The sequence below is a fragment of the Lissotriton helveticus genome, chromosome 6 (genome assembly GCF_964261635.1).
Source record: "Lissotriton helveticus chromosome 6, aLisHel1.1, whole genome shotgun sequence".
Taxonomy (NCBI): Eukaryota; Metazoa; Chordata; class Amphibia; order Caudata; family Salamandridae; genus Lissotriton; species Lissotriton helveticus.
The window spans coordinates 1,719,518,206-1,719,545,816 of record NC_136067.1 but is presented as its reverse complement, the minus strand read 5'-3'; the positions used below and the strand labels follow the sequence as shown (position 1 = coordinate 1,719,545,816).

General features: G+C 46.6%; 1 protein-coding gene across 3 annotated transcripts in view; it reads left to right on the top strand.

Annotated features, from left to right (window-relative positions):
* Positions 1–27,611, top strand: part of APLF (aprataxin and PNKP like factor) — a 791,103-nt gene that overhangs the window by 738,104 nt on the left and 25,388 nt on the right. For 2 of the 3 annotated variants that reach the window (XM_078649585.1, XM_078649587.1), the window contains exon 11: positions 3,907–4,672. The exons of the other annotated variant lie outside the window; for it this stretch is intronic. In XM_078649585.1, coding sequence (XP_078505711.1) covers positions 3,907–4,115 — 209 coding nt within the window. In that variant the 3' untranslated portion in view covers positions 4,116–4,672. Of the gene's footprint in view, positions 1–3,906; positions 4,673–27,611 lie in introns of those variants that run through there. 3 annotated transcript variants of the gene reach the window in all.

Below are 27,611 nucleotides of genomic sequence, written 5' to 3'. Positions count from 1 at the left end.
TGGTGGAAGTTGTAGCATTCCTTATAACATTATACAAGGTCTAGGAAGAGAGCAAGGTTATACCCGGTATATTTAGAGTGCTGACAAAGAAGACTCAATTCCAACAGCCATCACCAAAGCTGCTAACTTTACAACAGAAGTGTTACTCCTTGCAAGGGAAATTCTCTAAACTCTCATATTTAATGCCTGGCGTGCAAGCTTAGTATGTCTCCTAAATCAACATTAGTACCCATTGGCCATTGAAGTCCAAAACATACTGGTTGGGTACTGGCTGTCAAATCAGGTTCACAAATGCATCAAGGTGTATACCACAAGCATTCTGGACCTGGGCATGATTGAGCCCACAAAGCGCCTTTAGACTACCCAGTGGTACTTGTGCTAAAGCAGGGTCCAGCTTCTCTGGTGATTAGAGTGACTTAAATTTTGTCATGAAACCAAACTGGCATGCACATTGCCCACCAAGCTGGAAACAAATTAGAGGATGCCTATTTCTGATTGATACTTCTAACCAAATATTCCTCACCTAATGCATATTCTCCAGATGTCAAACTGGATCCAGAAACTTTACAAGAAGTACTCCTACATACTTTTAGGTGTTCCCGAATTGCCTAAGGTGTTCCCGAAGTGCATTTAAGCACCACCCATGCACGCTGATGTCTGTTCCTTTCTTTCAGCACCTTTAGCTGTGGATCCAGAGCTTCTCATTGGTCTTTCTGACAACAAATTTGAACTGATAGAGACTTCTAGCCGCAGAATCCTTACCTTAGTATTATCCCCAGGCGTCAGACTGGATCTTGAAATTTTTCTTGAGCAGTACCCCTGCGGCTGGTAGGTGGCATTGTTCGGGGTCGTCCGCACAGGAAGTGACGTGCACGCTGACATTAGTTCTTTTCTTCCCATGCCAGTTTGCGCAGATCTGGGGAAATTATTTATTTAATTTATTTATTCGACTTGTAAAGCGCACTGCCGCCTTGCAGGCATCCTGGCGCTAGTAGCTCAAGAGGGGTGGAAGGGAATGTCAGGTCAGGCCGAACAGCTAATACTCGGGAAACAGCCAGGTTTTAAGACTTTTCCTAAAGAGGAGAAGCTCCTTAATTTGCCTAATCTCCCATGGGAGTCTATTCCATAGTTTGGCAGCAGCCTCTCCAAAGGACCTACCCCCTGACCTAGCCTTCCGAAACCTTGGCACTCTCACCAGTCTTGCCGATGAGGAGCGCAGCAGTCTGGTTGGAGTATACCAGTCAAATTTAGATTGCAATGATAAGGGTCCTAACCCATGAAGAGCCTTAAAGACGAGACAAAGGGACTTAAATTGCACTCTTTGTCTCAAAGGGAGCCAGTGGAGTTCTGCCAGAGCTGCAGATGCGGACGCTTTTCTGGGCAGCCCCAGAACCAGCTTAGCAGCAGCTGATTGAATTCGTTGGAGCCTGTCCAACAGAAAACCGGGAGGTTCAAGCAAAAGGGCGTTGCAATAGTCCAACCTGCTAAGGATCGTACATCTTGCCACTTGGGCACGCGCCTGAGATGGTAATAGTGGCAAGATCTTTCGCAAGGACCGCATAATTGCAAAGCAACAGGATGCCGTTTTTGCAACCTGGGTGAAAAGGGAAAAGCAAACCCTTAGTCAATTTTTGACTGAGTTTTATCAAAGTTTTGTCTAATTGTTTTGAGGTTTTTTTTCCTCCTGGTGTAACAGGAATGTCCGCTAAAAAGGCAGTGTGGCGCCTGTCACCACTCGATGTCGGTGATCGACCTGCACCTTGAATGCCTTTGTTGTATTGAGTGTGACCACGACCCGAAGACCTGCTACGATTGCCCTGCCATACATCGGAAGGCCTTGTGGCTGTGATCCCTCAAGCTCATGGTGGCTCGAAGTGCGACGCCGTGACGATCCAGATCCCAGTCAACAGGAAGGTCCGTTAAGTAGTTGCAGAGTCCGAGAAGCTCCTAGCACTTTAAGTCGTCAGCCCATGCGGGTAAGTCCCACCACAAGAAGAAGAAGTCGTACCATGCTTCGATTTCACCTCATCTGTCGGACGACTGAAGGCCTTGTCCCACAATTGAGCAAGTGCATGGGCTGGCACTGCGCCTCCCCGAGTTTCTGGTAGCTGGAGCGAACACTGCCCAATTGAAAGAATTTTATGAGGCTTGTTCCCTCTGACGCACCTTCGGATCCTGTGGGTTCGTGAGGGTCCCCAACTGGATCCACACTAGCAGCTTTGGTGCCATTGGGGACCCAGGGATCAACAGATAGGCCCAGATTGGCGCCGGTTGTGCCATATTGACCTTTCCCATTTACACCCTTGACTTCAGCATGCAGCCGGAGGGGTGTCACCCAACACCGACTGGAGCCATACCTTCCAGGCTGAAGCCTGAACCCTACTCTTACAGGCTAGGACTCGGGGAGAAATAGGAGGGGTCGCTGGACCAAGAAGAATGCCAGCCATATAATACCAACATGGAATGTGTGAGGATTTGGCAGACGCCAGCGTATTGGATACCTCTCATTCATGCTCTCTCCCCCAGCGTGGCTAAGAAGGAGGGTTCGTCATTCGCAGTGGTGGTGAGGAGGGTGGCTTGCCCTTGGTGGCAGTCAAGACTCATGTTTGGACGGAAGTGCTTATTCCTGGAGTGTCCCCTTCAGAACTGCTTCTCCCATTTAACAAAGCACTTACTGATGTTCTACTTGGGACTTAGCCCAAGTCTAAAATAGCAGCCCCTGTGAACAAGACAATTGCCTGTCACCACTGTAACGCTTCAGGAGACCCCAATTTCCTCACAGAACACACTACCCCGGAGAGTTTGATGGACCAAGCCTCCACTTCCCACATAAATCCTGGCACATTCCCAACCATACCGCCAGATCAGGAATCCAAAAGGCTGGACTTAGGCAAGGAGATGTTTTCTTCCACCAGCCTGGCATTGCCATCTGTGAACAGTGCATGCCTTTTGGGCCTCCATTCCCACACTCTCTGGGATACGGTTGCGCTGATGTTTCCAATGGTTCCGTAGGAGGCCCGGGCCGTGCTATCCCAGGCTGTTGCAGACGGTAGGGATGCAGCGAACTTCACCATTCTATGGAGACAGGACATCTCCGACTCACTAGGCAGAGCGGTTTCGTCGACAGTGCCCTAGGGTGCCACACCTGGTTGAGGAATACTGGAATCATATTCACAGACCCAGTGATTCAGGCAGCCAGAGGTCAGGCCAGTCCAGCTGCAGCTTCCAAACCATTATAGTTTGTCCTGTTACCAACATGGTCACCCAGTGCGGAACTACATCACCTCCCCCACTGGTGGTCTATAACATCAGACCGGTGGGTTTTGCAGATCATCTGAAGGGGCTACTCCCTCCCCTTCGACATTACCCCACCCCATGCCACCTACTTATGACAGGCTGGCCGAGGACCACCTATCCCTTCACTGCCAGGGCATTATAGGAAAGATAAATAGTACTATTCTGTGAAACAATTTTTCACAGTACCATGTTAGGACCCAGCAAGCTCACTGTGGCACTGAACAGCAGTGTTACAGTGAACAGAGTCCTAATGCCAGCAAAGATAATGTCCAGGAAAAGGTGAAAAATCTGGAGTCACCATGCAGAAAATGTGACTTTGCTGCAAGTATTTATTCTAAGTTTACACTTTGTTAGAGGTAGGGGGCCACTGTGTGGGTTTGAGGATGTTATCAAGCAGTCTTCGGCGAGCTGTCAAGTAATTCACTTTGTTGTGATTATAAAATGTTAATGCAATTCTGGCTCTTTGCCACACACTCAGTATCCGTATGTGTGTCTGGAACAGAATCTTCTCATTATTTTTATTGTGATATTCTAAATCGCATGTTCCAGAAGAGCGTAAAGATTCTCGTATCCCAATGACGTTGAAACTACTCTGTCTTGCTTTTGTAGGTAAAAGCGTTTTGGAGGAGGACAGCGACGACGACGGAGAGCCGAACCTGTATGACCTGGAGGACAGCTTTATAGACGACGAGGAAGAAGAGGAGTACGAGCCCACGGACGAAGATTCGGATTACGAACCGGATTTTGAGGAGAAGGACAGCGAAGACATGAACACCCTCCTCAAAGAAGCAAACACATTTGTCAAAACAAGAAAGTGATCTGGATAAAGTCGATTTCATTCCGCACGGCAATGCAGCTGATGGCAGGAAGGCTGGCTCTTAGGAATCGTTAACTCAATTTCCGGGAAAAAATGTCCTTGCTTACTTTCCTGCAGCTATGCACATACTGGGGAAAAAATTCTCCATGTAAAGTCTTTTGATTGCAGTAGGGATTGTGACTAATTATTTTAGAGACCATGACCACCCGTTTATAAAAGAGCATCACACAGTGTGTACGTGTGTGTGTGTGTATATCTATATATATATATATATATATATATATATCTCCTCTCAGCTGTACCACTGATAGTATATTCGTGGAAGGATATACAGTTTCTTGGGTGGTTATTTTTTATAATGATATTCGCCATAATAAGCTTGGCTGCATTGCAGGACTCCTGCTGAGACACATGTACTCTAGCTGTTTAATCGAGGGCGTTGAAATTCCAAACCGTACATCAATACTTCGAATTATGCATGATTTTAAGGCCCGTTTTCAGGTGCTTTCGAATGATTGAATATTTAATACATTAAATATAGTTTTTGAAATTATTAAACGCCACTGTAGATGTGTGTTTCTTTGGACATACTTAACAGAGACCCATTATTTCCCCTCTTGAAAGACGTTTGTTTTGCGTTGTCAACAAATCTGAGTGGAATAGCCAGAAATGCAACACCTCTAAGACGACAGGGAGATTGATGCAGGGGGGAATGACACATCATTTTGATTTTTTTCTGTGTTTTGTTTTTGATGAACAGCCCGTCTTTAGCTTTACAGACTCCCTCAATGCTGTGGAGAATGTCGAATGATCAATATATGTTTTTAATGAGATGACATTTAGCAGGACTGCTTTTTATCCCCTTTAATGAGAAGTGAGTGAGGTAGCATATCCATGAAGGCTGTTCGCGCTTTAGAACTAAGGCTTTCGGGCGTCAGAGTGCTATACATAGGGCTATGCTGTTTCGAAAAACTGAATTTTAAATGAGTACTTAAAGAAAAAGTAGTGTTCTGCATTTTAGGAAGCATCACTTATGATTTTGGAAATATGCAGCGCATATAACACGGACTATGTCAACAATCGCAGGAAACGTGTTATTGCAATAGTTTTATTTCTGTGGCCGTAGAAAACATTTCATATTGTTGTATGTGATGAAAAACTGAACCATGATGGTGGTCCTCCTCTCTCTGTCGTGAGGCCGTCCAAGAATAGCACCAATGAAACAGGGGTTCAGATAGTCCTTTTGGTCACACTCGATGTAGAAGCCCTCTACACTAATATCCCTCAAGATGCCACACTAGAGGTGATAGAGCAGCTACTACTATCTGAAACATGGACATCCCCACCCCTATCAGCTTCATTCTAGAATGTGCCAGTCTAGCACTGAAACAGAATTTCTTCCAATTCAGAGACCAACTGGACCATCAGACACAAGGTACTTCCATGGGAAGTACCTTTGCCACTAGTCTGGCCTACCTGTGTATGGCTTACTTTGAGAAGATATCCATCCAGGGTGATCAGAACCCATATTCTTCTAATATCATCATAAGGCGTCACTATATTGATGACATTCTGATACTCTCGAAGGGAGATACACCAACATGTGACACCTTTTGCGAATGGATCAATACTCTTGGCCCTTTCCTACGTTTCACCAAGAGTGTGTCAGCTGAAAACCTACCCTTTCTTGACCTCTCGATCACTCTATGGAATGGTAGCCTGCATTCCTCCACATACAAAAAACCCATGGCCTGCTATGGTCTTCTACGATATGATAACCACCACCCGAAACACCTTAGGGTCAATCTACCATATGGTAAATTGTTACTTCTATGTCGTAACTGCAGTGCCCTGGTCGATTTTGAACAACAAGCTACCTGTTTGACAGCCAGCCTAGAAACACGCCAGTATCCAACCTACATTGCCAAGACGGGACGCAAAAGAGCACGCAATAACAACAGGGCCTCACTTCTGGAAATATATCTTAAAGTCCAAGATGAGATCTTAACATGTGTAACATCTTTTACACACCAATCAAATCAGATTAAAAGAGTGATAAAAAAACATTGGGTATTTTACAGACTGGGGAACAGTGATACCCCTTACCAAGGTTTTCCTTCAAACGCACCTGAAACTTAAAAGATACCATAGTCTACACGAAAATCAAAACTGTACAAAAACAAACACAACAATCTTTGTGGGGACTACCACCCGTAATGGGACACTATCCGTGTGGGTCATGTGGGGTTTGGGCTTTCACCAAACCCTCCAAAACAATATAAATAAATGACCACCAGGTTTGAACTCAACGATCACACTCCAACTGCAATTCCAATAAATGCATTTACATGATTACCTGTCCCTGCAACATGTGTTACCTTGGCATTACTACGCGCATGGTGAAAACAAGAATAATGGAGCATTGCAGCAACATACGCTGCAAAAGAATAACAGCTAAGTTCAGCACACATTTCATTGGAAAACTACTCCCTCCCGATCACCTATCCTGAACAGTTTTAGAAATGCATCCGAATGCAACTAAAATCTATCTGTTCCAGAAAGAACAGCAATGGATTTTCTGTCTGTCCACTCAAGTGCCGGGACTGAATGATGACATTCCCTGGGGCGAGATCCACTACTGACACTACCCCCATACCGATATCTGGCCTGTTCTTTACCCTATGACCTACCGCCCATCATTAGGCCATAGACACATTATATATAAACATTACATAACTGATACTTATATTTAACCAATCTTAATGACATGACTACCATAATAGGATTAGGCCCTCTACACAAGGTGGAGCACCTTCTCATGTGCATTGCGGGGTTTGAACTCCTAATCCCCTTTTTCTTCTACATGGGTTACCGTATCTTCTAGATACATTTACCTTTGTGTATGTACCAACAGGGGCCAGTCCGCATTCCAAGATGGCTCCCACTCTTTACTTTTCCTAAGCCCCAATATGGCGCCCTTTATGCTCCGTGCTCAGAGTCCATGAAAAGGTCTAGCAGCTTACGGACTGTGTGTCCGCGTAGCTACCTTCCGCTACTTGTACCTTGGGTTCCTTGGAAACACTTGCATATAAGCAACGGGTTGGTCGCACTCTATCCGCAGAGATCAGGAACCATAAGTAGAACTACGAAGCTCCCTATTCCCTCTAATTCTCTGAGGTACCCCCATGTACTTAAAAGTTGTTTTCCTCTCGTTCTCCTCCAGGCGGGACATCATTAGCGCAACTTTGCGCTTGCTTATTGGAGCACAGATTCATATGTATTGCGGTAAGATTACCCTGTAGGATATCCCCCCTCTGTCACCCTGCACAGCGCATGAGAGTCCTGGTCCCCTATACTCATTATGCGGGCCTTGCTGTATAACTTCTCTCATGGCGTATTATTTGCCCATCATTTTTTTGCCATAGTTGCCACCCTTATGGTGGTACACATTTCGAGTGGGATTGTGCCTCATGGAGTCTTTATTTTGACATCGCCCTGCGTGAGATCCACACTCTTGAATATCCCAGCCTATGTATTTCTTACCCTACGAGTGACCACCTGTCCGTCGCTATCACATATTTTCTTTTTGAATATTACTGAACAGGCATACTGCTATACCTGCAATGCACTGAATTGAAGTATGCAATTGCCTGGCATGCACACTACCTCAGGCACCAATACTGTAATTGAATACTGTAAAGACTGTTGTTGTGCCTCACATCCCTTTTCTCCCCTTTGTTTCCCCCTTTCCCACCCTTTTTTCCTCTCCTCTAGGTTGGTACATTTATTGATTGCAACAAGGTAGATCCAATACCCACTTGCTTTGGGATAGCACAGCACTAGATGACACGTGCTCTTGACTGCTTCCCTTGGAGTAGTTTAGTTTTTAACGTTTCACGGTCCTGACGAATTGCCTAGATCTTTTATGACTTTACCTGCAAGAAACATGTTGACCAAAATGTACACCTTGAGCTACTGTGGACCATTATAACCACTTTGGCCTACAATTGTTTTTAACATAACCTAGGGCTTTACACATTTGATTTATGGATTCCCTATGAGTTATTTTTAAACTTACCACTCTACTCACTCACCACACTGTCACCACCACACCCATACTTCACAACAGCAGCTTAAAAGAACTCCGGCAAAGAGCCCCTTTGCGGGGCCCGTTGACCATTGCAGCACCGGCCCAACGAGGAGCTGCCCTATGATGAAGCATGATACCCCTTGGGGTGCGAGAGGGCTCTTGCTCCTGAAGGATCAGATCCCCCGGACTCAATCCCTTCAGGAACGTCTTGACTGACCTTCCCCAGGAACTTCATACCTTCTCGGATTCGCATTTACCTGGGAGTGCATGTGCTGGACCTTTATCTGCCCTCTGTCCCTCTTTGTGATTTTTTTAGTCCGAGAATAACCTCATTTAGATGCCAAAGCCAGAGTTTAGAAAGCGGTGCCGGCCTGCATGAAAAAACATCCGCATTACATTATGCTTAGTGGATTTTTTTTTAGCTGCTACAAGTGTTCCAGTTGTAATTGCCTCAGGGATGGTGGGCAGACTTCAGTGAGAGGACACTGCAGACACCGAGGATGAGTCACCCCAGGTAACTAAACCAGTATGCAGCAATGTTTAACTAAGCATCCACCCATCTCTGCTATCACGATGTAAGGGTAATAGGAAGGGGTTTAGCAGATATTCCAGAATATGTTGGCTAGTGTCATGTGAAATGTCACATATTGTCTGATAGGACCAATTCGCACAAGTCCACTTCAAAGTCATGTCCTTACAAGGTACACAGAGGCAATAGACCTGTTTGTGCAGTACACAGAGCTGTAAAATGTATGTATAAAACGTTCTGCCTCAAAACAGCATGACATAGCAATGTGGAGCGGCACAACAGAAATCAATACGATGCGTATGTTGTGCAATACTCCCTTGTAGTTCAATAGAAAACAATTCATCCTCTGTATTTATCACCTAAACTGTACAGTGCATCCTTGCCTCTTACCATCACAACATTCAGGAAATCCATACCTCTCTCTTACCTATAGGCATGCACAGAAAAGTGTTAGCATCTAAACATGGTGCCCATGGAGTAAGAGCGTATCACACTATGACTTGTTCTCCTTCTGCGTGGGCACAGCGATAACAGCTCATGTAGCCACACACGACCTTGATATCATAGTTAATCAATCCAACCATGCCATGCATTGATGATGGTGATGTAATGTTGTTGTTTCAAGACATCACAGAGAGAGCAATACTGCATATCTATCACAGCATGAATGAAGGGTTCCTACCCCCAGCATTGATGACTTTTATGGGCATAATTACAGAAGCCATTCCGGGCAATGCAGTTCAGAAGTACATACAGAATTATCTTTCTGTCATTTCTGCAAGGTGGGATATTTCCTTAAAAAATAAATGCTGCTGAGTAAATGTCTTCTGACTTCATTATTAATTCTCTTGCTGTCAAGACGTTACAATAGCAATCCTTGTAATTGCTCGCCCCCGTATAGGTGATGGTCTAGAATCTCTCCATAGCCCCAGATGGATCTCAGGTAATGTGCAGCATAACTCTGTCCATCTTCAGTGACTCATTGTGGACAGCAGTGGTTGAGGAACCAGCTGCAGCACAGAACAGTGTGGGGTGAAAATGACGTACTGGCTGCTAAAAAAGAACACTGACTGGTCATTTTCTGTTAACCTTAATTTGTTTTCATGTTCCAGTTATGTTGCAGCATAGCGTTTGAAGATGTTAATGTGTTTCTGTAGGAAGTTTTGATCGGGCGCAAATCGCCTCACATTGCTAGGTTATGTACATTACGGCATGCAACAAACACATAACAGACAATTTGAAGTGGTAAGTAAGCCTACCCTCTCACCCCTAAGCAGCTCTAGGCAGTTAAATATTGACTTCTGTCAGCCAAAATACCATTCAATGATGCTACATGTCCCCCAGTGTTAATGTGCTTCTTCTGCTGGGGTCTTTGAATTTGCAGAAGATGTCTTCAGCCAAGGTAGGTGTTACCCTGGTCACCTATTGTAGAGAAGTTAGTGCAAAGTATGTGAAGTTTCCTCCTTGACTACTTGAGGAAAGGGTGAGTGCACCCAGTGGGTATGGTGCTGCACTGCACTTAATAGTATATGAGTAGGCTGTCCGTTATTTCCTTAGGAGAGTCCCAGTTAGGGAAGGGGGAAGCCCACAAAACATCATATGCAAAATTATAGCTTTTCATTAAAGTTGAAGATTATGTAGAAGTTAAAAAGGAAGGCACCAAACTCTGCAGCATCTGGGAAGAGGAACAGCTAAGTAAAGCCAACCAGTAGGAGATCCAAAGAGAAATACACCCTGTAAGGAGCAGAAAATTGTGAACAAAAATAGTAGCAAGTGGCGTAATATAAAAGAGAACTAATTTGCTGCGTTGCATCCTTCATTCTGATAGAGACTTCTAGCCGCAGATTCCCTACCTTAGAATGATCCCCAGGCATCATGCTAGATCCAGAAATTGTCAGTGAGCAGTACCTCTGTGCGCTAGTAGGTGGTGCCGTCCATGCTGGAAATTACATGTGCGGTGCCTGTATATGTGCACACCCCAGCGCGCTGATGTCACTTCTTTTCTTTCCACGCCTGTCAGTGCAGATCGGAGAGAGCTACCCCTAGTCAACTTTGAATCCCATTTTTTCGACTTTTGTCAAAGTTCTTTTTTTAAACTTATCACTTGGTGTGAAAGGGATGTCAATGAGGAAGGCTAGCTTCAAGCCATGCGGCGCCTGTGACTGCCAAATGGCAGTAACAGACTTGCACCTCAGTTACCTCTGGTACCTTGAGCAGGACTACTACGCCAAGACCTGCGTTGATTGTCGCGCCATGTACCGCAGCTTCTTGAGGCAGCAACCCCTCATGCTCCTTGTCACTTGGCCTGCGACACCACGACGGTCTCAATCCCGGTTGAGAGGAAGGTCCCAGGATCGGTCACAGAGCCATCTAGCTTCCTTTCAGTCAAATTTGTCCCACTCTGGTAAATTCTACAAGTCCTCTGGGCTAGGACTTGGTTAAGATTGGGAGGGGCAACTGGACCCTGAAGAATACCGCCCCTAAACCCAAACATGACCTGGTGTGAGGAATTGGCGGATGGCAGTGGACTGGACTCCTCCCTAGATACTGGTATGGTTTCAACTCCTACCATGACTATAGAGGAGAGAGCCCTTTTTGCTATAGTAGTGAGAAGGGCGGCTGAGGTCCTGGACCTTAGCCTCCCCTCAGTGGTGCTTCAGCCAGGAGTTACTCCCTCAGAAGCGCTCATACAATTTAATGAAGCTCTTACGTACGTCCTGCTCGGAGCCTGGTCCAAGCCCTTCACAGGGGTTCCTGTGAACAGGACAATTGCCTGCTAACATCGCCCCACCCAGGGGACCCAACTTTCCTCACACAACACTCTACCCTGGAAAGCTTGGTTGTCCAAGCCTCCATTTCCTGTTTAAATCCAAGAGGCTGGACACCCTAGGAAAGAAAAACTTTTCTTTTGGTAGCCTGGCACTGTGGTCCATGAACACAGCATGACTTTCGAGCCCTTAATTTCATGCACTTTGGGATTTGTTTGCACAGTTGCTGCCCATGGACCTGGAGGAGGCCCGGGCTGTACTCTCTCATGCTATGGCAGATGGTAAAGATAGAGCTAATTTCGCGATCTGATGTGGGCTCGACAAGACTGACTCGCTTTGCAGAGCGGTTTCTTAGTCGGTCGCTTTAAGGCGCCAAACCTGGCTGAGGATGACTGGCTTTTCAAGGAATGTCCAAGTTTCAATTATGGACATGCCCTTCAATGGCTCCTGTCTCTTCCGAGGCAAGCGGACTCAATGCATGAGTGCTTCAAGGATAGCAGAGCTACGGCCAGGTCTTTGGGTCTATCCATGGCCCACCCACCACGGCACACACGCTATGTGGCCTCTGTGTGGCTGATGATGCGGTACCACCAGACCCTGTGGGTTGGGCAGGCAGAGGTTGAGCCAGTCCAATCCCTCCCGGCAGCCTCAGCCTCCAACTTCTTTAGTTCTCCCTTCAACCATCATGGGCCACAAGTAGGAGGCAGGATACGCTATCACCTGCACCACTGGAGGTCAATCAACATCCGACCTGTGAGTTCTCCAGATTGTCAGAGGAGCCACTCCCTATTCTCTGTGGCTACCCCTTCACCCATGGCAAACTCTTGTGACAGGCTAATGGAAAACCACTTTTCCTTACTCTGAAAGGAAGTGGCAGCTCTCTTGGCAAATTGAGCCATGGGGAGGGTGCGGACGCCAGAAGTAGGTCATCGTTATTATTCCCTCTACTTTCTAGTCCTCAAAAAAGAGAGATGTCTTCATCCTATCCTAGACCTACGCCCTCTCAATTTCTTCCTGAAAAAGAAGAAATTCAAAATGCTCACGCTCACTCAAGTTTTGTCTTGTCTCGACTCGGGAGACTGGTTGGTAGCGTAGGGCTTGCAGGAAGCATACTTTCTCATTACTGTCTTTCCTGCCCACAGGCGTTACCTCAGGTTCACCGTGGGATATGTGTACTTTCAATTTGCCGTGGTCCCTTTGGGCCTTACCATCGCCCCTTGTGTGTTCACCAAGGTGATGGCAGTAGTTGCAGCTCATTTGCGGAGATCAGGGGTTCCAGTCTTTTCCTATCGTGACCACTGGCTGTTGAAAAAAGGCTCGCCTCAGGTAGTTGTCTCCCACCTCCATACTAGGGCAGACCTTCTTCACTTACTGGGGTTTACCATCAACATGCCAAAGTCACACCTGACTCCCTCTCAGATGTTCCCTTTCATTGGAGCTTTCCTGGACATGGTGCACTTTGGGGCTTATCCTCTAAAACAGCAAGTCCAGGATATTCAGGCTATGGTACTGATTTCAGCCTCTATCCTGGGTTTTGGTGAGACTGACTCTGAGGCGGCTGACCTCATGGCCTCCTGCATTCTGCTTGTGACGTGCCCACTGGAATATGTTAGGCTCTGCAGTGGGACCTAAAGTTCCAGTGGGCGCAGCATCAGGGGAATCTCTCCGACATGATCCATGTCTCCGAGGTGACTTCAAAAGATCTGCTGTGGTGGTTAACAAACTGCTATTGGGTCAGTGGCTAACTCCTATCTCTTCCCCAACCAGATGTGACAGATGGGTCACTTCTGGGTCAGGCGGCCATCTGAGAGCAGTAGAATACAGACTCTACATCAACCTTCTGGAGCTCCAGGCAATCCAGGTAGCATTGAAAGCCTTTCTATCCTCCATCAAGGGAAGGCTACTGCAGGTGTTCACGGACAACACCACCGCCATGTGGTACTGCAATAAACAGGGCAAGGTGCAGTTGTGGACCCTTTGTCAAGAAGCCCTGCACCTCTGGACATGGCAGGAATGTCATGGCATGTCCCTGGTGGTTCAACACTTTACGGGTTCTCTGAGCGCAACAACAAAGTCAGCTGAAGATGCCTACTGTATCACAAATGGCATCTCCGTCTGGAGGTGATACAAGATCTATTTCAGCTGTGGGAAGAGCCTTGTTTAGATCTGTTCATCACCACCAAGAATGCTCAATGTCTGCTGTTTTGAGCACTGGGGTTTCCAAGGCAGCTCTCACTCAGAGATGCTTTTTGTCTTGAGTGGAACTCCGGGCTCCTGTACGCTTTCCAACCATACCACTTCTGTCAGAGTTCTCAAGATCAGGAACGACTGAGACCAGGTCATCCTTGTAGGTCCAGACAGGGTTCGGGGAGCTTGGTGTCCCGAGCTGTTGAGCATGGCCATCGGTCCTCCAATCAAGCTGCCCCTTCAAGAGGATCTCCTGTTGCAGCAGCAGGGGAGTGTTCTCCACCCAAACCTGGCAATGCTTTGCCATGGAGATTGAATGGGGACAGCTGAAAGCTTTCAACTATTCGGCCGAAGTCTGCAATGCTATCTTGGCAGCCAGATGTCCATCCACCAACACGGTATACACCTGCTCCTGGGCAAGTTTGTGGCATGGTGTGCAGAAAAGCAATTTGACCACCTTTCTGCTCCTCTTTCTCAGGTCCTTCTATTCATTTTTTTCTCTTGCCGATTAGGGCTCCGCTTTGGGCACCTTAAACTGCCATCTCTGGCTTTCTGGGGTTGCCATAATAGCCATCCTTCTTCAAATTCCCTGTTGTGAAAAGGTTTTTGAAAGGTCTGCAATATGTTATCACCTTCATCACGCCTCAGTGGGACCTTATTTTAGGACCTACTTTTCTAATGGGCGCTCCTTTTGAACCACTGCACAACTGTCCTCTCAGGCTTCTTACTATCAAAATGGCCTTCCTAGTGGCAATAACATCTGCCCGGACGATTAGTGAGTTCCAGGCTTTGTCATCTAAGCCTCCATACCAAAACATCTTCCCAGACAAGCTGGTTCTTCGCACTAGAGCTTCCCCTTCCTGCTGAAAGTTTTCACTGCCTTTAATGTAGGCCAGTCCATCACCCTGCCTACCTTTTATGCTCCGGCACATTCCTCTAAGGGAGAGAAGCGACTCCACCGACTAGACCCAGAAAGAGCATTATCATTCTTCCTTGACCGTACAAGAGTTACGGGTGGGTGAACAACTCTTCTTGAGGTATGCTGGAGTGAAGAAGGGGAAGGCTTGGCAGAAATGGACCATCTCTCGTATGGATCATGTTGTGCATTAAAATCTACCTTGACTGGCCAAGAAGCAAGACCCTGAGGGTGTGCATGTTCATTTCACCAGAGCGAAGGTTGAGGTCACTGCATTAGCACACCGATATCTGGTTTTGGATATCTTTCCGACGGTAAACAGCATTTACCACGATTCTTTTTCCCCGCAGGGAATCACAACGCGGTTGTTACCACGACTGCGTTGTGATTCCGCATACCATTACTCCGCAAGTCGGAACAACGACTTGCGGAGGGGGGGAAGGTGTTGGATTTAAAATCCAACACCTTCCCTAGTGTCCGCAAAGACTGGAGTTGGAATAGTAAATATACTATTCCAACTTCCAGCGCCCTCTTGCGGAGGGGGGCGCTACACGCCGACCTTTGCTCTTCATGCCGGATCACACTCTGCTTTTGGAGAATTGGGGTACTTCCATGACGCTGGAGTGATTACAAGTATTTCTATAAACACTTTTCCAGGAACCCTCAACCGCTCTATACAGATCCTGAAGATACGTATTATTAGCTTATGGATAATTATTTTTTTCGTGAATACAACTAATGGGTAGCCTAGCTATAGCCCTGAAGAAGTCTGTGGTCGATACCACTATAGACGAAACACGTGTTGGCGGCTAGACTGTTTTGAGAAGATCTATATTTGAATAAATGAAGAGACGAAGACTACTCGACTTGTGATTGATTTAACGAACTTTATGTGTTGTTTGTAGCTCAGGATATATTTTGATTTTGCATTATACATGGTACTGATTCTTCATTACCAGTTTGGTTGTTGGTGGATGGCCATCACCTTATCCTTTGAGCTTACCATACTGTACATATAGATTTTTGTCACAACTCAGCGCAACTATCACCCAACCATCCGACCTGTTGTGAACTCTCAATTCTACATGGGCACCAATCTTTTTAATATCCATGCACTGTTCTTGTAGTGAAAATGATCCTTATAGAGGTGTAACCAGAGGGCTGTTAGAGCCAGTACCTTTTTTAGCCAGTGTGAAAACTGACATACCTACAATGTACAGACAGCTTAAATAGAGGCAGGGAATGTATATTAGTTGGAAGGGATCAAAGATATTGAGATACAGTTAAGTGTGATTGTTAATTCGATTTATTTATAGTTCAACAATACAGTGCATCTTAAACAAATCTTAAACTATTGTGTACATGGAATTGTTTGAAAGTAAGGGTGAGTAGCATTTATAAAATAGAAGATGAGAGACTCACATGCTGGGAGACTGAATGGATATAACGTATGAGCGATTTACAGATGGGTCTGGTGAAAGAAACCCCAAAATGTTATAGTTCATAACTACACTCTTCTAGTATTGCTTTTAATGGCAGAATACTTCTGAACATCCGCACTCTTAATTTGTTTGCAGTTTTGTGGATTTTTGGGAAAGTCAGATTTCAATATGAAAGTATTTTTTAACCACTAGAACTTCATTATTGTACGTATTTCCATTCATTTTCTCCTTTTGAAAAACATTGTTTATTTGACCTCCTTTAAAACGTTTGGAAGTTCCATAGATATTCTGTGGTTTTTAACTCGGACATGGACCATTCCGGTGACTTTCTCAGAAACCAGGTTTTCTTCTTTATTTTATTTTTAACAATATACAGTGCAACTGCACCAAGATAATATTAGCACTATTTACATTATTGTACCAATTGCAGTTTAGTAACTCTCCACATAACTTTGTTGTAGGTAAAGCGGAAAGTGAAAGGAACTTGTGGAGAAAACAAAGCACTTATTGTAATTTATAGTTTATTGGGAAGCCAGAAGGAATTGGGCACATCAGCGAGCAATTGCTTCAGCAGGAAGTCCCATTAATGAGAACCTGATGTGAAAGAAGTTTCGTTTTTTGAGGGTTCAACCTTAGTGAGTGGTCTAGCATCAAGATTGGAAGTTGTTTGGAGATTTGGGACATCATCTCGTGAAGAAACCTTTCAATTTAGCTGTGTGTCATTCCTATATTGACTTCAAATTCTGCAAAATGTTCACCCAGTGGGTCTAAATATAAAAAGAATAATATAGTATAAAGAATGGAGCCTTGAGGACTGCCATATGCCACAGAAGTCGGGTTTGAGCAATGAGTGTCCGTCTTCACAATTTGTTGTGTTTCAGAAACTAGGAGCACCAACTATAGACTTGTTTTCTTAAGCCCAAATGATGCAATGCATTGTATTAAATGCTGCTGACAGATCAAGCAGAAGACGCATATCTCCTTTCCCCAAAATCCAGAGGACATCATCTAGAAGTTTTCAAGTTCTTTTTTTTTACCTGCTATAACCATTACAAAAGCCAGGTGGATGTTCCGCTAGTTGATCATTTACATATGTGTACTTTGATAACTGGATAGAAACTTATTTTCCTAATTGCCTTGATTATCTATCATAAATTGGAAACAGGTCTGTAGCTTGTTTGAATATTTGGATCTAAATTGGACCTCTTCAAGTGTGGGGATATTGGTCCAGCTTTCTTGCAGTTTTGGACTTTTCCTCTTTCAAATGAAAGCCGAGTCGATTCTAACAGGTGATAGTTCATTTTGATGAAACTTGCTGGAAGTGTATCATTGTCGCAGAAGGCATTTCAAGGTGTTTCACAATTTTGCGGCGTTTGCTCAGTAGATACTGGACAAAGGTTTTTCATGCGTTCTGCGTTAGTAAAAAGTGTTGTCAGAAAGTTGGTGAATCGAGGTAGAAATAAACAGACAAACATTGGTCTAGAGCCGAAAGCAAGTGCCTACTCACCGAAGAACCCTAATGTTCATAGTTGTTGTGTTCTAATTAACTTATTGTCTTGTTTCTAGTTTTGGTCTGAGCTATACATGAGTTGTAAGCATGCTAAATTGAACCCATGTGAGCCTCCCAGCAAAAGAATCCCTGGCAAAGGTATACAGACTCTCAGCAGGCAACAAAGAAACCCCAATAACTGTTTTAAAAGTTACACAGAAGTTAAAGTAAGAATTATTATCGGTAAGTCTGGGGAGAAGGTAGGATCACACAGGCCACACCACTCTGGCACAGCGAGCAGCTAGGAAGGCTGATCCACTCGAAGTGCTTAGATCGTTGGGACCTTATAGGCATATCGAGGGTGGGTGACATGTTGAAGGCATGTGATATAATTCCCTACACCCGGCTGCAGACGGAATATGAACTGGCACCAACTGAATACTTTGGGTACTTGCAAATTAGACATGCTTTGCTCGCTGTACTGCCCGGAGGAGAGTCAATTCCTGAGTCCTCCCCTCTCGAGGATAGAGTCTAAGATTGAGATCTGCCGGAAAAGACCATATCACGTACCAAAAAACTAATTAACAACACAGCTAATCCGTTAGTCCGGCTGCGGGCAAAATGGGACCACGATGTAGCAGGACTGGAAAACGAAGAGTGGCTTGCGTCAACGGACTCTTCAAGGGAAGTGGCCATTTCCTCTTGGCTCCGACTAATAAAGTTAAAGCTCCTGCATAGATCCTACTTGTCTGGACCTTTTTTGGTCCGAATGGGCTATTGTACAGAGGGTGGCTGCTCCAGGCAATTTGGGCAAGAGGGCACCTTTGTCCACACTCTCTGGGAGTGCACGGCCATCCAAGGATACTGGGCGGCAGTAGTGGGAAGCATGGAAGGGGTGTTGGGGCAGAAGATCGACTGTAATAGTAAGCCTGCCATGTTAAATGTCTGGGGCCGACTGACCTGATTTCCAAGGAGCGAATCTGGTAACTTTGGGATTGATGGTGGCTAAGCGGAACATTGTGCAACTGTGGAATGCTTGAGACCCGCCTCGTTTAGTTGGCTGGGATAAAGATTTGGACGGAGCATGGTCGCAGAAAATACCATATATGCAGCTAGGGGGTGCCCCACTGGGTGACGCATATTTGGGAGAAATGGAATAATTATCGGGGAGGATTGTGTGTGTCGCCGCCGACGAGGGACGCTGCTGTCACACGCAGTCTGACCATGATAGAACTGTAATCGTTCTATTGCTGATTTGTAACTGTTGTGTTCTGTGTCTCCCCTGTATCATAATCATGTCACTATTACCTGTGTATGCTGCCTTTTTTGAATGTCATACCCTTATTTCAATAAAAAAGAGTTGTAAAAAAAAACTAAATTAATAAACAAATGTTATTGGAGCTTTTCACATAATTTCTGGGTACAGATAATACTGCAGCTAAATAAATTATGGATATTCAATTTCCCAAAAGGCAGTAGGACTGAAACTAATTATCCGATTATAATGTGTGTGGTCATCATTGGGTGGCATGTCGTATTGCTGTGGAAGGGAAAAGTAAATCCGTTTGAGAGGTACTGCTCGCATTATTTTTTATATTCAAAGGTAAACTTCAGCTGGATTGTTCTGGGGACTGTATTCAACCTGCGCTTCATCACAGTCGGCCTAAAAGTGTGACTTTGACCCAGTCCAGCATGACCAGATATCCCAAATTAGCACTTTGTGTTTTTTGCCACTATATTCACACTTAGGGCCAGATGTAGGAAGCCTAATACTGCTCGGTAACGGCCGAAATTACCGAATTTTGGCCGTTCCTGACCGGTATTAGGCATTTGGAATGTAGGGGCCCAATTTAAGGATTCGGTAATTTACCGAATCGGTAATTTAAGGAATCGGTAAATTACCGAATTCTTAAATACCGATTCGGTAAACTACCGAATCCTTAATGTAGGAAGCACTCAAGTGAGTGCTTTTCACATGTAAGAATTAGTTATTTACCACCAACTACAAGTTGGTGGTAAATAACGAAAACCGTTAAAAAAGCAATTTTGTGCTTTTTTAACAGTGCCATGTGGCAGACATACATGCCCAGGGCATGTATGTGTGCCACATGTGTACCCATGCACTATACAAGGGTGTAACAGGGTGTCAATGTGACACCCTGCCACCCTTGTAGGTCTACCCCCTACTACCGATTCGGTATTTACCTAATCGGTAATTCTCATTCATTCCTGTAGGCCTCCAGGCCCATAGAAATGAATGGGGAATACCGATTCGGTAAATACCGAGTCGGTATTTACCGAATTTTACAGATTCGGTAAAATGTACAGAAAAATTACCTACATACTATTTACCTATTCTTAAATAGCGAATCGGTAAAATTCGGTATTTAAGAATATGTAAATAGTATTTACCTACATTTGGATTTGGTTGTTTTGGTTTACTTTTTTATATTTATTGTTATTTTTTATTTTTTCGAACATGGTGTTTTCACTCTTTAACTGTTTGTTTTAATAGCTTTATTTCGAAATATTTGTCATTTCATAAAAGCATTACAGTACAAAACAGATAAAAATATAAAACAGTTTAACAATTCGACCCCCTAACACTTTGTACAAAGAACAATAATATACAGTCGTTGGTAAAATTATGAGGGAGGGGAAACAAGCATCGGGTGGTTAAAACAAGTTGAGTCTGCGGGGATAACCTTACTGGAGGAGCGATTTCCTCACAGATCTTATCCTCCATACCCAGCCCAAAAATGTTGCCAGGCAGCAAGCAAACAAAGGACGAGCGTCCGATCTTAGGATCTGTAGGGCCTCCAAGTGTGACCGAGTGGCCAGACTCATGCAAAGGGGTTTCAGCCATCTCCGGCGAGGTGCTACATACGCTGGGCACTCAAACATAAGATGGGCAATAGACTCGACCCTGTCAACACAAAAAGGACAGGACGGTATGGTTTGCCAAGGTGGTTTCCAGCATGCTGTCCACTGCCCTAAAGGCAGAACTCCCACCCTAAATTTAAAATACAATGACCTATCCATCGGATTGGAAATCAAGTCCAGGTAAGGTTCTCTAGAGGGGAGATCTTTAATTAGCAAAAACTCAATGGCAGATCTGCATAGTTTGGAATTGCTCGCTCTCTCATTTGCCACCCAAGCCCAAAATATTTTCTTTAACAACTGTTTGGGTGGAGATGTTCTGTTGGCCCAAGCGTCTCCCAGGCCCAGTTCACAAAGGAGCCGCTTTACTTCCGTGAGCCAACCGACCTTGTGCCAGCCCGGCGTTGAGAGGAGATCACGCAGGGCTTCTGCATAGCTTGAGAGTTCTGGTACATTCCATATTCGAGCCCACAATAAGAGAGGACGTAGCTTTGCTTGCTCGGATATGGGGCGTGTACCTGCATCGAATAAAAGTGGGAGAGTGGGAGTGCTGTAGGGTAGCCTCATTAGATCTTTATGAAATTTATTCTCAAGGTGGGTCAAGGTATCAGATTTCTGCGTACCCCACAGTTCTGCCCCATACAGCGCCGCACTCACCACCTTAGCCCTATAAATATCTAATATCACCCCAATGGGTTTAAGGGGTGAGGCACGATGTTCTTTTAGCAATGCCCCTGTAACCCTCCTATGAGTCAGAATGATTTTTTGGTGGTGAGCCTTCCAACTCATAGAGTCGCAGAGTCGGATGCCTAGGTAGTCGAATTCCCTTACCCTTTCAAGTGGGACTGAGTCTAAGGTTGGAGGATGGACTGACTTCCTAGGGGGGTTCAAGACCAGGAATTTGGATTTGCTTATATTAATGACTAGACCCCTAGAGTCACAAAAGTCCTGGAACCTAGTAAGCAACGTTTGGAGGCCTACCGGAGTTTTCGAAATCAGCAGGGTATCATCTGCAAATAGGAGAGTTGGTATCTTTCTGCCCGCCAGGGAGGGTGCGTCTGATGGTTGTTTAAGAAGATGCTCCACCACTCCGTTTAGGTAGAGTGAAAACAGAGTGGGGGCTAGCACGCACCCCTGGCGGACACCCCTATCTACAGTGATACGAGATGTTTTTTGGCCCTGTTCGCCCCATCTGATTTGTGCAAAGTTGCTTGCATGGAACTTAATAAGCAAAGCCAGCAAATACGGAGGGATACCCAAACCCTCTAAGACATCCCACAGTTGGTCACGTGGGACTAGGTCAAAGGCAGTCCGCAGGTCTATGAATGCGAGATACAGACTGCCTTTGCTCAGTACGACCACTTTCCAATAGAGCATTAAAAATCGGAATGTCTGTTCAATAGTGCCAGTTCCTAATCTAAAACCGGCCTGGAAGTCAGACAAAACCTGATTTTCTTCGGCCCACTGCAAAATCCTTCCCAAGACTACTTTGCCTGCTACCTTCTGGGTGCAATCGAGCAGGCTAATAGGTCGATAGTTAGCAGGGTCGTCCCTACAGCCCTTCTTAAAAATCGGGACGACTTCCGCACCCATCCAGGAGTCCGGGAGGCATCCACCAGACATGGCCTCATTCAGAAGTAGGGCAATGAGTGTGCTCCACACCTCAGCGTTGACCCGTAGCAATTCACCCGGGACACCATCTGGACCTGCGGCCTTGTTGGCAACTAGGCACCTAATTGCTCCTTCAACTTCCTTGGCTGTAAAGATGTGATCATTGTCTGTGTTACCGGCCGACACTCTATACCTGGGACCCCTGTTCTGACCTGGTACCCCTGGAGGAATGGAGTAAAGCTTGGAAAAATGTGCAAACCAGACCTCCCCTGTGAAGTTACAAGTCAGTTGTGAATCGACAGGCCTATCCCTACCTCTGAGCAAATCCCAAAAACCCTTTGTATCCTTTTTGGAGCTAGCGTCCATTAGGTCTCTCTAAAAATTGGTTTCATGTGCTTCCCTTGCCACAGCTTGAATTTTTTTGTAACTTTTCCTAGCAAGTCTGATTTGATCTGGGTCTTTAATATCAACCGCCCGGATAAGTTCACTTTTAGCAGCACGGCAAGCAGAGGAGTACCATTTGTCTATACCCTTGGTTGACGTTCTCCCAAAAGCCTTAACCTTACCCTGAGGGACTATAAACAAATTGCTCAGGGCTGACACAGTCTCTGTGAATGCCGTAAGGACATCGTTAATGAGATCCGATGCACCTAAGTGGTGCTTTACGTTTGTCATTATGGTCTCAGCTTGAGCCATTCTCCCCTCGTCCGCAACAACTTTAGCCCATTTTAATCGCCTACCGCAATTAGATGGGACAACTTCATGGGAAGATTTCCAGATGGATCGAGACGAAGTTGGATTCCCATCTTCCCACGGAAGGGTGAGGGTCAGGACCAAGGGATTATGGTCGCTATCGGATGTTTGTAGGACTTCCATGTCACGAAAGTGCTGCCATAGATTATGGTTTAACAATATATAATCAATTCTAGAGGTGTGACCCACCCTGTTATAGGTGTGCGCTCCCCTAGAATCTGATTTTGATCGACCATTGGTGGCTCTGAGATCGTATTCTAGACAGAGTGAGTTGAGATCAATGACATTCTGAGTCCATTTTTTAATCGGATCCAGAGCAAGCAAAGGAATACCTCTCTTAGTGTCATCTTCCCAGGTGTCCAAGATGTCCTCGCTGGCTAACGGTTCAAAACAACAGTTAAAGTGTCCAGCCAGGACAACAAGGGAGTCAATATTGCAAGCTCTGAGCTCCTCTTCTACACCAGTTGAGGATAGCAATGAATTCCCCCCCCCGGGCCCCCCTTAAATACAGATTAAGCACTTCAAACTTCCTACCCCCGGGACACTGTATAGCAAGTCTCAGGAGGTCAGGAGATAGGGTGTTTATGTGCCTTATGGATAATCCCAGTGCAATACTGACCCAAATAAGAAGGCCACCCGAAGGGCGGCCTTTGCTGCCCTGTGGTTTGGATGCTGGCACAGAGTAGGTCGTGAAGCCTACCCTGTGGAGGGGCTCCAGGCACCAAGTTTCTTGAAGAAGACAGATCCCATAAGGGTCAACAAAGGAGTTCCAATCTGGCTTATTGATATTTCGTGCGAGCCCTGCCACATTCCAACTTAAGATCTTCAACAGAGAATTATCTATGGGACTCTGGCAGGTCGAAGGGGCAAGGGCAGGGGGATCACTGTTAGGGCCGACAGGCGGGGAGAGCTGGAGAGGAATTGTATGGGACATCGAACCAGCGACTGTCTCACACACAATTGCATTGACACTATAGGTATTAAGCGAATGCAGCGCACCCTGTACTGACAGGGCCTGTGCCCTAAGATGGGTAAGGGGGGCAGGGCTAGTCCCAGCAAGGGTAGTCAACAAGGGTGGAAAGCCAACTTCCACCTGGGGTGCGGAAGTCGTAGAAGGTAATGCTAGATCAGGGGGCTTGGGCAGTCAATCCACATCCTCGAGACAGTTGTACCTATTCGAGGTTGATATCCCGAACCAGGATCTAGTTAGATTGTGCTCTTTAGTATAGTAACCCCTTCTGGGCTGATGGTGAACCATAGACCAATTGCCCCCATAAGAGTGTACATCTCGAGGTGGGTAGAAAAAAGACAATGGCCTCGGGGTAATGAATAAACCCTCATCCTCAGCAACCCATGAACATATATAATTAGCCGTATATGAGTCTTCAAACGTCACAACTATACAATCGCCAGGTATAGATTTCCGTGAGGGACCCACCCAGGAAACTCTACGTACCATTTTGACTCTACTTGTCCGGCCATTAGAAATCGGTCTGTGCGTATTGAGCCAATGCATGACCTTGTTCTTTAAGGACCAATGATTTTCATGGTGGCCGTTCGCTGCCTCCGGCACGCCCGTCAATACCACCACGTAGTCATTGGCTTCTGGAGGGAGATCAATATACCCCCCTCGAAAATTGCTCTTGTTATGAGAGCCCAAGGTGGGACGGGAGGTAGTATTGTTCTGTAAGCCCTGAGTAGGACGATGGGAGGAACTGGTAGTATTCTGCCTCCTAGGAACAGCCATATCGGTACGAGTATGGGTTTGAGAGGTGGGTGCCTTTGGGTTATTAGCCCCAGACAGGGGTGCAGGGTTTTTGATAGCGACTCCCTTGGTACGAGGTTTAGGGATAGGCTGAATAAGGCTTGGCACAGTGGGGTGAGAAGTTGAACTCTGCGGGGCTGTAGGGGAAGGGATTAGAATCTGTGGAGCTGTTTTATTCTCTATCAAGCCTTGGTTTTCAAGACCTCGTAAGCCAAGAGTAGCCAAGGCTATAATACTTTTATCCATCTCTAATAGATGGTTCTCAATTCGAGAGAGTCTTAAATCCAGGGGAGAGAGGAGTCTTTTTAGGGTCTCCCAAACTACTCGTATAAGTTCTCCTTCCCTCCCCTCCTGGTCCTTTAAGTAGAGTTCTGCTTTCTCTTTGGGTGTGTTACCTTTAGTGGCAACGGGTGCTGTGCTATCTGTACCAGTACACTGGGAAGCCTGTAACGGGGTGGCATGCCCTCCTATACCGCCATTCACCGGAATGTTTGCAACATTGAGTAGGTGTGCCCCAACAATTTTGGCCTTCTTACGTGAGAAGGCCGACCTGGGTGCACGCTTCCTTTTGTGCAGATTGTCCTTAATTCTATCGAATGTGCCGTAACAGGTGGACACATCGGAAATATCTGGAGAATGAGGAATGGGGGTAAGTTGATGGTGAGGGCTGACCACAGGTGGGGACGGGCTTACTGACAAAGATGGAGAACACAGGGGTGGTAGGGAGATAGGCAAAACCGGAGTGTCATGAACATCCGCCAGCGTTGTTACACAGTGTTGATTGTTCAGACGCTGCGGAGTAATGGCTGATGCTATGTGCCCTAAAGAAGATTTCTTGGAGTTAGCAAACTCTAGCGACAATTTCCTAGCAGCCGCCAAGTCAAGGGAAACTCGAGTTTGAAGTTTAGTAATCACTTGGTCTATGGGAATATTTGTGCGTGTGATAAAATCATCCATGGGACCATTGTGAACCAACCCCCCCTTGGCAGCCCTGCTGCGGCTAGCTCGTGTGCACATATGTAAAGATGTAGACAACCAACGCAAACAGTGGGATAGGACAATACAGGTTTGGATATTGACAGGGCTTGGGCGGAAGAGAAGGGGACCAGACCAGACCTCTTAGACCTCGAACGGCCTCAAACGGCCTGCTCTTTGCCCGGTCTTCGCCCCGGTCGCTCCCGCGCGCTACCGCGCAGCGGTAGCTCCACCCTCTTATATAAGCAGAAAATGACAAGGGGCGTGGCCGGCAGGGAGAGCGTCCACAGGTGGAACACGCAGGGACTCCTGGGCAATGGAGTCCCTGCTAGAGCGCTCGCAGCCCTGCCGGTACACCAGGGGTATGAGGATGAGCTGGCCGCCTCCCAAAGCCCCACGGAGGCTGCACACGCAGCGGGACCCGCGCAGCGGGTCCGGCAAGCTGTGGGTTTCACCAACAACACCAACAAGCAAGGTAAGGATGCCTCCAAGCAGGGTCCGTTTCAGCAGAGTTTCCCGCAGTTGAACGCAGAGGGTGCAGCTTTAAGCAAGTCCAGGATCAGGGGGCGTGGCCGGCAGGGAGAGCGTCCACAGGTGGAACACGCAGGGACTCCTGGGCAATGGAGTCCCTGCTAGAGCGCTCGCAGCCCTGCCGGTACACCAGGGGTATGAGGATGAGCTGGCCGCCTCCCAAAGCCCCACGGAGGCTGCACACGCAGCGGGACCCGTGCAGCGGGTCCGGCAAGCTGTGGGTTTCACCAACAACACCAACAAGCAAGGTAAGGATGCCTCCAAGCAGGGTCCGTTTCAGCAGAGTTTCCCGCAGTTGAACGCGGAGGGTGCAGCTTTAAGCAAGTCCAGGATCAGGGGGCGTGGCCGGCAGGGAGAGCATCCACAGGTGGAACACGCAGGGACTCCTGGGCAATGGAGTCCCTGCTAGAGCGCTCGCAGCCCTGCCGGTACACCAGGGGTATGAGGATGAGCTGGCCGCCTCCCAAAGCCCCACGGAGGCTGCACACGCAGCGGGACCCGTGCAGCGGGTCCGGCAAGCTGTGGGTTTCACCAACAACACCAACAAGCAAGGTAAGGATGCCTCCAAGCAGGGTCCGTTTCAGCAGAGTTTCCCGCAGTTGAACGCGGAGGGTGCAGCTTTAAGCAAGTCCAGGATCAGGGGGCGTGGCCGGCAGGGAGAGCATCCACAGGTGGAACACGCAGGGACTCCTGGGCAATGGAGTCCCTGCTAGAGCGCTCGCAGCCCTGCCGGTACACCAGGGGTATGAGGATGAGCTGGCCGCCTCCCAAAGCCCCACGGAGGCTGCACACGCAGCGGGACCCGCGCAGCGGGTCCGGCAAGCTGTGGGTTTCACCAACAACACCAACAAGCAAGGTAAGGATGCCTCCAAGCAGGGTCCGTTTGAAGTGTTGAACAACTTCTTTACACATTGCCTCTAAGTTAAGCCTGAATGCTGTGTGCCAAGGTACGAGGGAATTGAGCACAGGTCAATTTGGGATTTGCTTGTGCCTTACCCTGGCAAGGATTGTGGTTGCTGCTTGATCAAGGCTCACACCCAAGTCAACCAACAGCCCAGTTTCTCACATTGGTGTCCAGAGGTGGGATCAGTGATTGTGCAGTGCCATACATTGAATTGGTGTACACCACCATCCCATATTTGAGACCATTACGAGTATTTTTTAATTTAACCATTATCTCTCATTTGGTAACTTTTCCAAATTTGATTCCTGCCTCGACTTCATAGACTTGGGACTCTTTTGTTGTTGCGCCTCTGATACCTTGCCAGAATGGTACCGGATTTCACCTGGCTGCCATTTTACAGTACGAGGGAGCTGAAGGAGTTCTGTAAGGAGAATGAGATGGCTTTGAGGAGGTACAGCAAGCAGGACCTTCAGACAGCCCTGTGCACTTTTGAGGAAGCACGCTGGGTGGGTGCTTCAACAGAGGATCAAGAGAGTGATGACCTTGAGAAGGAGGATGATGGGAAGGAAAATGAATTGGCAATGGCTCCAGAGGAGAGGGGCAGCCCGCGGAGATGAAGTCTACTGCTGGACCCAATGCAGGAAGCTGTGTATCCGC